We start from the raw sequence: 12,505 nt of genomic DNA on the forward strand, positions 1-12,505 counted from the left end.
GGGGCGGCCGCTGCTCCGTGAAATTGATGTTCTCGTCCGCTTCACGCGTCAGCAGGAATGAACAGCTGCTGGGGGCTGCTGGCCCCCGGGACTGCTCTGTGCACCTCTGCACCCCAAGGGGATACCAGTACTCCAGACGGGGAGCAGCACAGGGTGGATGGTGCTATGGGAGACTGTAGCACCTACCAGACCTCAGTGAAACCATGTCATGCTGGATGGTTTGGCACAGTGGAGCAGCATGGACAAGGCTGTGCTCAGGACTCACGGTGTGGCCCTATGAAATGAGGGGTGACAGTGACAGTGTACCCCACTCATAGGGCCTGAAGATCCATACCAGGCATGGGCAAGACTGTGTGTGGGGCTCAGCACAGCCCTGAAAGAGCTTGCTGGAAAGCAGCTGGCAAAGCAGATGGGGATACAGGAAAGGAGAGAAGCTCTAGGGCCAGATCCTGGCCATGTACTGAGGGACACTGACCCCTCTTGATGGCAGCAGGATGCGCAGGGGACATTGTTCCTTGGGATCACACCAACTCAGAGTGTCTGAGGACAGGCTTCCCCCAGTGCCCAGGGGTCTTGCATGGGCCAACGAGCAGCAAGGCCCGGGCATGGTGGGGTCTGCCTGCCCCAGTGCAGGCAACAGCATAGGGAAGGTGAGGGCGGAGTGTTTATGGGCTGGATTAGGCCACTCCAACGCTGGCTCGCACCTTAGCCACGTTTTATGGCACTCCGTTATGGGCTCCTAATGAGGGTCACAGCCACTTTATGGCACTGACAGCGATAAGCTACGAACTAATTATGGCACAATTAGCGTGTGGGCTGCTGGGCACCCAGCAACGCTCAGCGCCCAGCCTGGGCCACGACCTGCTTGGGGCTGGAGTGCTCCCACTCCCAGCTATCGGAGGGAAACGGGGGTGGCCTTGCCCCCTGTCCTATCTGCTGCTCCCCACGCGTGGGGTCTGCCTGGAGGACAGCACAGGAGAGCAGCCCCGGGTGTTTTGCAGCCCCCTGCGCTCCTCACCCGCGAGGGGAGGCTGCACCGGCGGAGCCGGGATGGAGGGGCCGGGGGCCGCCTCTCGCTGCTGGGGGGGAAAGGCCGGTGCTCCCCCCCCCACTTCCCCCGTGCAGCTCGGCGGCAGGTCGGTTTGCAGAGATGCCGGAGAAGCGGGGCCGGTCCCCGTTCCCCCCTCCCGCCTCCCCAGCGCTCCGGGCGGGGCCGCTGTAACCCGAGCGCGTCCCTACAAAGTGCCCGCGCCCCCGAGGCGGCGGCAGAGCGGGGCCGGAGCCAGCCCGGAGCGAGCCCCAGCCCTGCCCGCAGCCGGAGCCGTCCCGAGCCCGCAGCCGGAGCCGTCCCCGGCCCTGCCGCCATGGGGCCACGGTGTGGGGCTCGGCGGCGCTGAGCCCGCTGTCCCCGGACTTTGCCCCGGCCCGCAGCGCAGGCGGCTCCGCCGCAGGAGCCCGTCACCGCCGGTAACAGCGCCGACCGCGACCCTCGCCCCCCGCACCATTCGGGCCCCCCGTCCCGGGACACTCTCCCCCTCCCTGGGATCCCCCGCGGTCCCCCGCCCCTGGTTAACCTCCCCTAGCGCCCTGACCGGGCTGCCGCTGGCTAGAGAGGTCGGATTCCCGGCACCCAAACGGGGTGTTTCCCATTCCGTGCCTCCTCCCATTCCTGCCCAGGGACCCCCGTGCTCTGCCTCCCGTCCATGCCCACCCACCCTCGCGGTGACTTGGGGACCTCTCACTGCTTCTCCCCGGTGCCTCGGGAGAGGAGGGGACTGCCCGCCCGGATCGCTCACCCGACCCTGCCTGTCCCGCAGGGTGCGACCCCCGCCTGGGGGGGCCTGGAAGATGCGGCCCCTCTTGCAGGTCGTGGCGGGGCTGCTGCTGGCGGCGGCTGCCCGGGGCAGGGCGATGGAGCCAGGTACGGCTGCGGGGCGAAGCGGACCGGGGGGCGGCGGGAGTTGGTTCGTGCTTGCTGAATACTTTCTCCATCCCAGCTGGGCTGGGATGCGGGTGCTTGCCCTGGACACGCAGCCCCACCGCTCTGCTGCAGGGCAGGGCTGGCCGGAGCTGGGGACACGGCACAGGGATTTCCACAGCGTTCCCATCGCTGAAGGGGTCAGGGTGGCTCCAGCCAGGCTGTCCCTGTGCTGCGGGGCTTGGCTAGCTCGCTGGACACGCGTGGCAGAGAGGGGTTGCGAGACCGCTGTGGGCTGTGGTTGTTGTGTGTGACTCCTGGCGAAATGCGGGCACTCTGTGTCTCGCAGTGGTGGGTGCGGGAGAAGGACGTGTCCCCGGGGACCAGACCAGCTGCCCCACATCCCTCCTGTGCTGGCCGTGCACTGGGCTGGAGACACACTCGTGTGCTCCAGGCTCCTGCACGTGGGCAGTGGGGCTGCCGTGGTATTGCTGTGCTGGCAGCCAGGTTGTTTCTGCCCTCCATGTGCACGTGCTGCTGCTGGCCATCAGCAAGCTGGGCTCCACTGCCAGCCCGGGCACTGCCAGAGACAGCCAGGCTGTAGGTGTCCCAGCTGTGCTTGGGGAGTGTAGAGGTCTGATGATGGGTGTCTGGAGGGGTTTGATGCCCTCTCTCAGTAAGGCAGAACAAGCTGGAGCACCCTGCGCCACTGGGAGTGGTGGAAGGATAGTGGCATGTGTGGCCTTGGACGGGGACATGCCATTGGGAAACAATGTCCCCGTGCTGCAGGGCAGAGTCCAGCCCTTACCCGCTTCTGAGGCGGCAGAGCCAGGCTCTGGGCTGTCACACCACATGCTCTCCACACTAGGATGGGCATATGGAGGGGACCTGCTGTCAGGGAGGGGTGAGCACTGGGGTGGGTGCTCACCACATCTCTCCAGAGCTATTTGAGAGACCCTTGCTGGAGTCAGAAGACGAACATCTCCTACTGGACCCAGGCAACACATTGAAGCTGTACTGTGACGCCAACCAGAGTGGTGCCAGTGTGGTCTGGTACAAGGAGTCTCGGCCACTCATCTCGGGGGGTCGCATCCATCTCCGTCAGAGCCTGCTGGAGATCTCAGAGGTCTCCTACGAGGACTCGGGGCTCTACGTGTGCCGGGCACGGGGAACTGGAGAGGTCCTGCGCAACTTCACCATCTCTGTCGTCGGTAGGAGCTCCGGCAGCACCCAGCTACCCCCAGGGCAGCAATGCAGCCACTGCCCGCCCAGCCCTGCAGGCAGGGATGTCCCTCTCAACCCATTTCCCTTTGCAGACTCCCTGGCGTCAGGTGATGATGATGAAGATAGTGATGGGGACAGTCCCCACAGAGACCGAAATGAGGAGTCAGTCTATGTGCACAGAGGTCAGTGCCACACCGGGGCACTACAGGAGAGGGCAGAACCAGGGGCATGGGGCATTGCTGCCTCCTGCTCCCTGCACAGGCCCCCTCCCACTGAACATCCTGCATGTCCCCAGCTCCTTACTGGACTCACCCACACCGGATGGACAAGAAGCTGTATGCAGTCCCTGCGGGGAACACGGTGAAGTTCCGCTGCCCGGCCTCAGGCAGCCCCAGCCCCAGCATCCGCTGGTTCAAGAACGGGCGCGAGTTCCGAGGGGAGCACCGCATCGGGGGCATCCGGGTACGGGCCAGCTCCTCCCAGCACAGCTTCCCTCCCAGCATCCATCTTCCCCAGCTCACTCACTGCCTTACCTCCCTCTCTGCAGCTCCGGCACCAGCACTGGAGCCTGGTGATGGAGAGTGTGGTGCCCTCTGACCGCGGCAACTACACTTGCCTGGTGGAAAACAGGTTTGGCAGCATCCGCTACAGCTACCTCCTGGACGTGCTGGGTGAGGGTTCCTCAGCATGGTGCTGATCTGGGCTTCCCCAGGCCTGCTGGGGTCAGGGAAGGGGGTGCAGGAGCCTCTGTTTGTGGCCTATCCACTGATGCAGCTCACATGTCCCTCACAACCCAGGGACATGGGATGGAGACCAGACTTGGGTTGCACTGGTCTGTTTTAGTGCTGGGGAAGGGCTCTCTGTGGCTCCATGGTGGGTGAAGGAGGGAGAAAGGAGCCTGTGCTCTGGGCCACCATGTCAGTGACACTGCTCTGCTCCCTGTGCGCAGAGAGGTCCCCGCACAGGCCCATCTTGCAGGCTGGGCTGCCCGCCAACACCACAGCCCTGGTGGGCAGCGATGTGGAGTTCTTCTGCAAGGTCTACAGTGATGCCCAGCCCCACATCCAGTGGCTGAAGCACATTGAAGTGAATGGCAGCAACTACGGCCCCGACGGGGTTCCCTATGTGCAAGTGCTCAAGGTAACAAGGGCTGGCAGCACTCAGGTCCCAGACAGCCACGCTAAAGTGGTGACAGGGGTGCACAGAGCTCCCTGAAGAAGAGTGACACTGACCATCCATCCCTCTCTGATAGACTGCAGATATCAACAGCTCTGAGGTGGAGGTGCTGTACCTGCGCAATGTGTCCATGGAGGATGCTGGCGAGTACACCTGCCTGGCAGGGAACTCTATCGGCCTCTCCTACCAGTCTGCCTGGCTCACCGTCCTGCCAGGTAGGGGTGGGGTCCTGCTGTGGGTCTGGGATCCCCAGCACGCAGAGGCTATGCCTCAGGCCAGCTCATTCACTCCCTGCAGAAGAGGAGCTGGTGCGGGAAGCTGAGGCCCCAGAGACCAAGTACACAGACATCATCATCTACACCTCGGGCTCACTGGCCGTGGCCATGGCCATTATTATCGTGGTGCTGTGCCGGATGCAGACTCAGTCGAGCAAGCAGCACCTGGAGCCTATGGCAGTCCACAAACTCTCCAAATTCCCACTCATCCGACAGGTGGGTACCAGACTTGAGTCCTAGTAATGCGGGTGGACCTTGGTGACCAGTGGGCTTCAGGAGTGCCACTTGTGCCCATCACACCTTACCCTGCTGCCAGCCTTTGGGCTGCCCTTCCCACTTCCCCCTGCAGCCCCCTCACCCCATTGCTCCAAGTGAGATCTCTGCTTTTGTGTTGCATCTTTGTTGGGCTCAGGAGCATGGGATGCATGGCTGAGGAGCTGTGTCTCTCTCCACAGTTCTCCCTGGATTCCAGCTCCTCCGGGAAGTCCAGCACATCCCTGATGCGGGTCACCCGTCTCTCCTCCAGCTGTGCCCCAATGCTGGCTGGTGTCATGGAGCTGGACCTGCCCCTTGACGCCAAGTGGGAGTTCCCCCGGGACAAGTACGGTTCCATGCAGGGCAGGGACAGGGGCTGCTCTCCCCAGCTGCCCCAGGGACAGCAGCATGCAGGTGGTGGATGGGGAGGCCTCTGGCCACCATAAGGCCATCCCTGTGATCTCTCATGGTTCTGCTTGTCCCTGCCAGGCTGGTGCTGGGGAAGCCCCTGGGGGAAGGCTGCTTTGGCCAGGTGGTGCGGGCAGAGGCTTACGGCATAGACAGAGACCGGCCAGACAGAGCTGTCACCGTGGCTGTCAAAATGCTGAAAGGTAACGGCTCCTGTGCCAGTGTGCCAGGAACAGAGGTGGCATCAGCACTGGGCAGGGGTGCCACCCAGCTGGCATGGTGACACAGCCTTCCTTCCCTAGACAATGCCACCGACAAGGACCTGGCTGACCTCATATCCGAGATGGAGATGATGAAGCTCATGGACAAACACAAGAACATAATCAACCTCCTGGGAGTCTGCACACAGGATGGTGAGGGGGCTGTGCAGGCAGGGTTTGGGCAGAGCATGGGCATGGAGCAGGACCAGGGATGCAGACCACTGGGGTCAGTGGCTAACTGGGAAGGGACAAGGCAGGGCAGGGGCTGAGCACATGGCCACCCTTCCCAGGACCACTGTACGTGATTGTGGAGTTTGCTGCAAAGGGCAACCTGCGCGAGTACCTCCGTGCCCGCCGCCCCCCGACACCTGACTACGCTTTTGATGTCATGGCAATGCCTGAGGAGCAGCTCTCTTTCAAGGATCTGGTCTCCTGCGTCTACCAAGTGGCCCGTGGCATGGAGTACCTGGAGTCCAAACGGGTATGGCTGCATGGACTACATGTGCTGGGTGCAGCTGGGGAGGGCATGGTGGTGACAGAGGAGCTGTGAATCCCTGGTGAACTCACTGTCCCTGTGGAAAGGGATCCCAGCCAATTCCCATAGGCTGTTCAGAACCTGCTAGCCCCATCCAGCAAAGCTCAAGGCAGTACCTCCCCAAAAATATGGGACTCAAAGCCTGACCCACCTCCTGGGGAAGTGTATGTGGCCCCCTCACTGTGCCTGTCACTGCAACCAGCCCAGTGACGGGATGGCCCCACCACTGCAGAGGTGCTGGGGGTGTGTGGGAGGGAAACAGTGATTTCAGTGTTTGAAGGGGACATGTGGAGCTGGAGTCACCATCTCAGACCCCTGTGGGTGATGCTCCCCCTGGCAGTGCATCCACCGGGACCTGGCTGCCCGCAACGTGCTGGTGACAGCCGAGAGCGTGATGAAAATCGCTGACTTCGGCCTGGCCAGGGACGTTCACGACATCGACTACTACAAGAAAACCAGCAACGTGAGTGGGGCTCCTGGGACAGGGGCACGGGGACCCCAGTCAGGGCTGAGCTGAGCAAGGGGTTGCTCTCCTAGGGTCGCCTGCCAGTGAAGTGGATGGCCCCTGAAGCCCTGTTTGACCGTGTCTACACCCACCAGAGCGATGTGTGAGTCCTGAGGGGAACGAGGCTCTGTGGGTGTGGGTTGAGGATGCTGTTGGTGTGGGACAAGGCAGCACTGTGGGGTTATGCCTGTCCATGCCCCCACAGCAGAATGGGGGACAGCAGGGCACATTCCCCAGGGGTGATCCGCCCTCTCCCATCCCTGCTCCCACAGCACTGCAGGGTGCAGTGGGCCAGGCTGGGGGAGAGCCCTAGGATGTATTTGACCTCCCTTTGCTATGTGTGATCCTAGGTGGTCCTTTGGGATCCTGATGTGGGAGATCTTCACGCTGGGGGGCTCCCCATACCCTGGCATCCCTGTGGAGGAGCTGTTCAAGCTGCTGAAGGAGGGGCACCGCATGGACCGGCCATCCAACTGCACCCACGAGCTGTGAGTACCAGCCAGGTGGGTGGGCAGGGGGCACGGTGAGACCCTGCTAACCCTCCCTCGTTCCCAGGTACATGCTGATGAGGGAGTGCTGGCATGCTGTGCCCTCACAGCGCCCCACCTTCAAGCAGCTCGTGGAGGGGCTGGACAAGATCCTGGCAGCTGTTTCAGAGGAGGTGAGAGGAGGGGAGTCTGGTGGGTGAGGGGTGGACAGTGTGGGCATGGACAGTACTAGTGGTCATGGCACCATCCCTCCTTGCAGTACCTGGACCTCTCCATGCCCTTCGAGCAGTACTCGCCCTCCTGCGAGGACACTGCCAGCTCCTGCTCCTCTGATGACTCCGTCTTCACCCACGACCCACTGCCGCTGGCTCCTCACCTCTTCTCCTACCCCAGCGTGAGGACTTAAGGGAGGGCAGGGAAGGGTGATGCTGAAGCCACCTCTGCCCTTGCAGGGAGGGGGTCCAAGTTCCCAAAGGTCCCTGCTTTGTCTGGGCTGAGCAGTGGGTGGGCAGGGCCCTGAGCCACAGCACCAGGGCAGGGTGTCCCTCTCCCTGGGTTCCTTTTGGGCACTGAGCCATCAGCCCTGGCTGAGATCTGCCTGGTATTGTGGGGCAGCAGGAGCTAGAGCCTCTCCATGTGGGCACTGCCTGGGATGCCCATGGCATTGCCCAGGGAGATGGGCTATGGCCAGCGCTTCAGTGGAAGTGTCTCTGGGCAGGAGCCCCACCACTGCCAGGCTCCTGCTGCATCTGTACATAGCCACAGAGATGAATATTTATGTACATGAAATTTCAACCTGATAAATTATTTTTTTGGAATACACCCCGGTGCAGTTTCTGGGCTGCTCCTGGAGCACAAATAGCTCACCTAAGCTTGGAGGGCAGGTCAGGGTTTGCCTCCTCGCTGCCTCCTTGCCCCAGCCAGTTCAGGGCCTGCAATCACTCCTGGGGGACACAGAGACAGTGCCACAGGTGCAGGAAGTGATGTCCCCACTCCTGTGCCTCCAGGCCTGCTCCAGCACAAAGCACCCTTGCATCTGTTCCCCATTAGCCACTGCTGCACTAAGCCACCGTGAACTCCGCTACCAGCACTGCCCTGAAACTGATCCCCCAACTGCCATGGGCTCCCAGGCTGGGAAAGTGCTCTGGGGCCCAGCCCCACGCACCGGGGACCCCCCGCACCCTCCTGCCCCGGCCGGCCCAGCACTCCAGATAAAAGTGAGTTATGGGCTCTGTCTCCCCAAAGCCCGTGGGAGCACAAGTTGGGGGTCTCCAGCCCCTGCTCTCTGATGCCTGCTTTGCCCCCCCTTGCCCTGTGTGCCCAGCAATGACGGCAGCATGGGCAAGGAGGGCTGCAGCTGTCTCAGCCCCTCCTGCCAGCCTGCTCCCTGGGTCTAGGGTTTCATCTAGGGCCAGGCTTTGCCGGCCGTTAGTCCCAGGATCTGGTTTCCTCCTTCAGCTCCCAGCTGCACTCACAGCCCCCCGCCTGGAAGCTGCCTCTTCCAGCATGGAAGCTGGCGCTTCTGGCACAGCCTGCCCAAAACAGCCCAAGGTGATGGGGGCTGGCAGGTGCTGTGGGGCAGGACCTGGGCCCAGGGCAGCTGGAAAGGGAGTACGTAGGTTCTGACTGTGGCTGTGGTGGTGCCAGGGTCTGGGATCACAAGAGACAGAACTTGGGACTTGACGCAGCCATGGGTGCTGTGAATTGTATCTGTTGGGAGCCCAACAGCTTTCAGAGCCATCCTGGTGTCCCCTCCTTTTCACAGCCCCTCACAGGGCTGCTCTGGGGATCCCACTGCACTGGCATGCCTGCAGCCTCCATCTCCAGCCCAGCTCCCCTCTCTGCTGGGAGGAGCCCCCCATTCCAGCAGGGCGGGTGAGGGCAGACAGCTCACTGGCAGGTGTGAAACCTGCCTGTGCCGGCAGCCTGCCTGCCTGGGAAGGATCCCAGCTGTCCTGTAATGTGCCAGAACCAATGCATTTCACACAGCCCTGAATGGGGCATTCACACGCTGAAGGGCAAATTGCCCAAGCTGCCCACAGGGGCTGCCCAGAACCCGGCCGGGACTGAGACTGAGCATGGAGAGGGGCTGTGCCCAGCTTGCCCCCACCTCACTTCAGACTGGGGTCTCTGTGCTGAGGGCAGCACAGAGGGCAGACAGTTCTTGCTCATCCTGCACTGCCCTTTCCCTAGAAAACAGGACCACAGACAATTTCACAGGGTGAGGCATAGCTGGGTTTGCTAATTCTTAATACCAAAGGGAAGGAGTGGGGCAGAAGGGGACATGGTGAGCAGGGACCTGCCATCCCCTGCCAAAGCCTCACTCCCTCCCTGCACATTTAAAGGCTTGCTGCAGGTGCAGGCAGTGTCTGCTACCCACAGCCCAACAACCCACACCAGTGCAGCCCAGGGATGCTTCCAGGCTCCTGGCTGTGCTCAGCACTGTGCCCACCTGCCTGCCCCCACTTGGTGGAACGGCCCTCAGCCCATCCCCAGGCACCACTGTATCCCCCAGTGAACCCCAAAAGCTGCAGCAGTGGGTGCATGGGCTGTGCCCGAGCCAGCTCTGCCAGGCACAGGGCAGCCGAGGCCATGGCTGGGCAGGGAAGCAGCCCGGGGCGTCCTGCAGCCCCACGACAACTGGAGGCAGTTTTTATTGTTTAACATTCCTGGTATTTTCTGTCAGGGCTGAACCAATTGTCCTTAATCCGCCAGGCTCTGCTGGCCAAACAAGTGTGGCTGAGCCACCAGCATCCTGTCCACACGAACAGGCCCCTTTTGTGAGGGGGATTTAGTGTGTAGCCCAGTAAATCCTGCTGGTTTCCTGAGGCAGCGTTCCCACACCCCCCACCATTGCAACCCCCCCTTGCCGCCTGCTCCTGGGCCCTGGCATCCATCCCTGCCTGGCCATGCCCGCGGGCACCCTGTCTGCCCGAGCTCTGGGGCCATGTACCTGCTGCCCCCCAGAATCTGCCCACTCCAGGGCTGCAGATTCCCCTTGCATGTTTCTGGGATATGTCTGCGAGTCCTTATGGGATGTGGGGTGTTGGTGGGGCTGAGAAGCTTCACAGCCACCCCACTACGCTGGTGCTGTGGTTCTGGAGGGATGCTGTGCTCCTGGAGCAGATGCTGTGATCCCCGGGGAAATGCTGGGCCCTAGGGAAGCTGGTTCTGGTCTGGGGTGGGGGAAGGGGGTGTGTGGGGAAGATGCTGAGTCCTGGAGGAGCTGCTGTAGTCCTTGGGGAAATGCTGAGTGCTGATGGGTCTGGTTCTGGTCCTGGGAGGAATGCTGAGCCCTGGGGGAGGCAACACCCCAGGGGCCAGGACACCAGCTGGTTCCTCATTCCAGCTCCGGGATGTGGCTCCGAGCCCCTGCCCGGAGATGCCTTCGCTTAACGACTCTGTTGTTTGGCCGGGAGCTGATGTTGTCTTTTCTCCACAAAACAAAGGCGACAGGATTTTATCTCTGGGGAGAATCTGGTTTCTGTGAGATGCAGAAAGCCTCTGCCCCCGGGCAGGAGAGGATGAGGCTGGCGGGGCGGAAAGGCACCGGGCTGCTGACTGCCCCGCTGGCAGGAGGAGCTGGCACTGCCCCTCTGGCTGCTCCTGCCTGCCATCGCCCATGTGCCATGTTCCACGACCTGCCTGTCACTGTCCCATGCCTGTGCCCATGTGCCCAGGCAGCGAAGGGAGGGAAGAGCCCCCATGGGCTAGCAGGCAGAGAAAAGGGGCCCATGAGCACCCACACATCGGAGTGGAACCCAAACACAGGATCCCGCCACAGCTCCTGTGTCCACAGACACCTCACACACTGATGTGGGCACACGCAGACACGTAGGCTTGTGCCCAACCCCCATATCCATACAAAAACACCTGCACACGCACGTCCATGTGTGCACACACACCACCTTGCACACTCACCTCAGGCACACCCTCCAGGAACATCCCTCCATGCATGCATCCACTTCCAGCCAAGCACACACACTACATCCCCCACAAAACTCCCATGCACCCTCACACACCCGCACGTACCCGTTTCCACGCACACACGTGTGCAGCACATCCCTATCCACACACACAAACATGTACAGCATCATCCGTATCCACACACACACGCACACAGACACACACACACACATGCACACACACAGACACACACACCCCTCTGCACCTCCCTTCACGCACCCCCTCTCCCCGCAGTGGCAGAGCCGAGGCTCCAGCGCCACTGCGGACCCCCAGCCCCACCGCGGACCCCCCGCCCCAGCCGGACAGGCCAGGCTGGGGGTGCCAGCGAGGGCGGTGGTCCCACGCTGCGGACCCCCCGCCCGTAGCCCCCCGCCCGCCGGCCGGAGCCGCCGGTGCTGCGGGAAGCCGCGGACTCTCAGCCCCATCTCCCGGCCGGCGGGAGCAGCTGCGCGGGGCGGGCGGAACGGAGCGGCTGAGCAGCTCCACTGTCGCACACCCCCCGCGTTTGGCTGGTGACAGTGGCCTTCGCGGCAGGACAGGCACGGCACTGTGTTGGAAGGATGACAAACGCAACTGGGACAAACGGTCTGCGGCATGGGGATGTATCCTGGCTCTGCTCACCATCACCCGCACCGGGGATGGGGCTGGGAGTAGGGCAGGGCAGGGGATTGGGCTGCAGAGCTGTGTCCCGATGTGCATCATCCCGTTTGTATCCTTCCAGGTGACAGGAGCAGTGTGGGGAGGGCACCCCATGGGCACTCGAGCCTGGTGAAGCTGGCTCTACCTTGGATGGATGGATGGATGGATGGATGGATGGATGGATGGATGGATGGATGGATGGATCAAAGCCCAGCGTGAGCTCAGTCTCCTTGCTCAGGGCTGAGAGCCCTGCACACCCCCTAAGCTGAGGATGGGAGGCAACCTGAGGGCTGGGGAAGCAGGGCGGTCCCGAGAGCGAGAGCGGCTGCAGCACCCAGACGGGCACCCTGGGCCTCGGCCCCAAGGGATTATCCCCATGCTGCATGTGGCTGCTGCAGAGACCGGCCTCCAGGTGACAGTGCAGCGACAACTCTTCCGCGCCGGGCGGATTTGCTCGGCAGCGATGGCTTCTGTCCCCTGCAGCTCGTGGCAGCGGTGCTGCCCGCACCCACCGCCCTTGTGTGTCCGTGGGCTGCCCCCGCAAGGTTTCGGGGGGCCATGGAAGCACCCGGGCGGGGGGACTGCGAGGTGAGGGACCGGGAAAGCAGAGGTCAGGCCGGCAGGAGGAGCAGCCCCGGCGCCAGGGACACCGGGCGGTGCAGCCGCGCCTGCGGGCACGGAGCCGGGCTGAGCCGCACCCATCGCCGCTGCTCCCGCTGCTCCATCCCTGCGGTTTCAGCCACGCAAGCCGCTTCCTGGGGGAAAGGGGGCCCCCGGCAAACCCTCCGGGCAGGATGCTCTCCGCTCCTCTCCTCCTCTGCTTCCTTCCTCTCTCTTGGCCGGGCCAGCCCTCCCC

The 12,505-nt window shown here is 62.8% G+C and overlaps 1 protein-coding gene across 2 annotated transcripts; it reads left to right on the plus strand.

Moving 5' to 3' along the window:
• The first annotated feature begins 90 nt into the window (after nt 1-90).
• FGFR4 (fibroblast growth factor receptor 4) lies at nt 91-7,866 on the plus strand. 2 transcript variants are annotated; one of them, XM_039701768.1, is made up of 18 exons: nt 91-1,467; nt 1,818-1,921; nt 2,860-3,129; nt 3,235-3,324; nt 3,438-3,604; nt 3,690-3,813; nt 4,092-4,282; nt 4,395-4,533; nt 4,616-4,809; nt 5,049-5,194; nt 5,338-5,459; nt 5,559-5,669; nt 5,807-5,997; nt 6,392-6,514; nt 6,589-6,659; nt 6,907-7,044; nt 7,112-7,217; nt 7,304-7,866. In XM_039701768.1, the coding sequence occupies exons 2-18, from the start codon at nt 1,849-1,851 to the stop codon at nt 7,448-7,450; spliced, it is 2,403 nt and encodes an 800-aa protein (XP_039557702.1). In that variant the 5' UTR covers nt 91-1,467; nt 1,818-1,848; the 3' UTR covers nt 7,451-7,866. The 2 variants fall into 2 exon arrangements, with proteins under 2 accessions (XP_039557702.1, XP_039557701.1); XM_039701767.1 differs by having other exon boundaries at nt 91-1,921.
• Nucleotides 7,867-12,505: the final 4,639 nt, after the last annotated feature.

This window comes from Passer montanus, unplaced genomic scaffold, assembly GCF_014805655.1.
Source record: "Passer montanus isolate IOZ18808 unplaced genomic scaffold, ASM1480565v1 scaffold15, whole genome shotgun sequence".
NCBI classification, from domain to species: domain Eukaryota; kingdom Metazoa; phylum Chordata; class Aves; order Passeriformes; family Passeridae; genus Passer; species Passer montanus.

Coding starts and splice junctions, on each gene's coding strand:
- FGFR4 (XM_039701767.1), top strand. CDS start 763: ATGGCACTGACAGCGATAAGCTACGAACTAATTATGGCACAATTAGCG. Junction 4,534..4,615: donor CTGGCTCACCGTCCTGCCAG/GTAGGGGTGGGG, acceptor CACTCCCTGCAG/AAGAGGAGCTGGTGCGGGAA. Junction 5,998..6,391: donor AGTACCTGGAGTCCAAACGG/GTATGGCTGCAT, acceptor TCCCCCTGGCAG/TGCATCCACCGGGACCTGGC.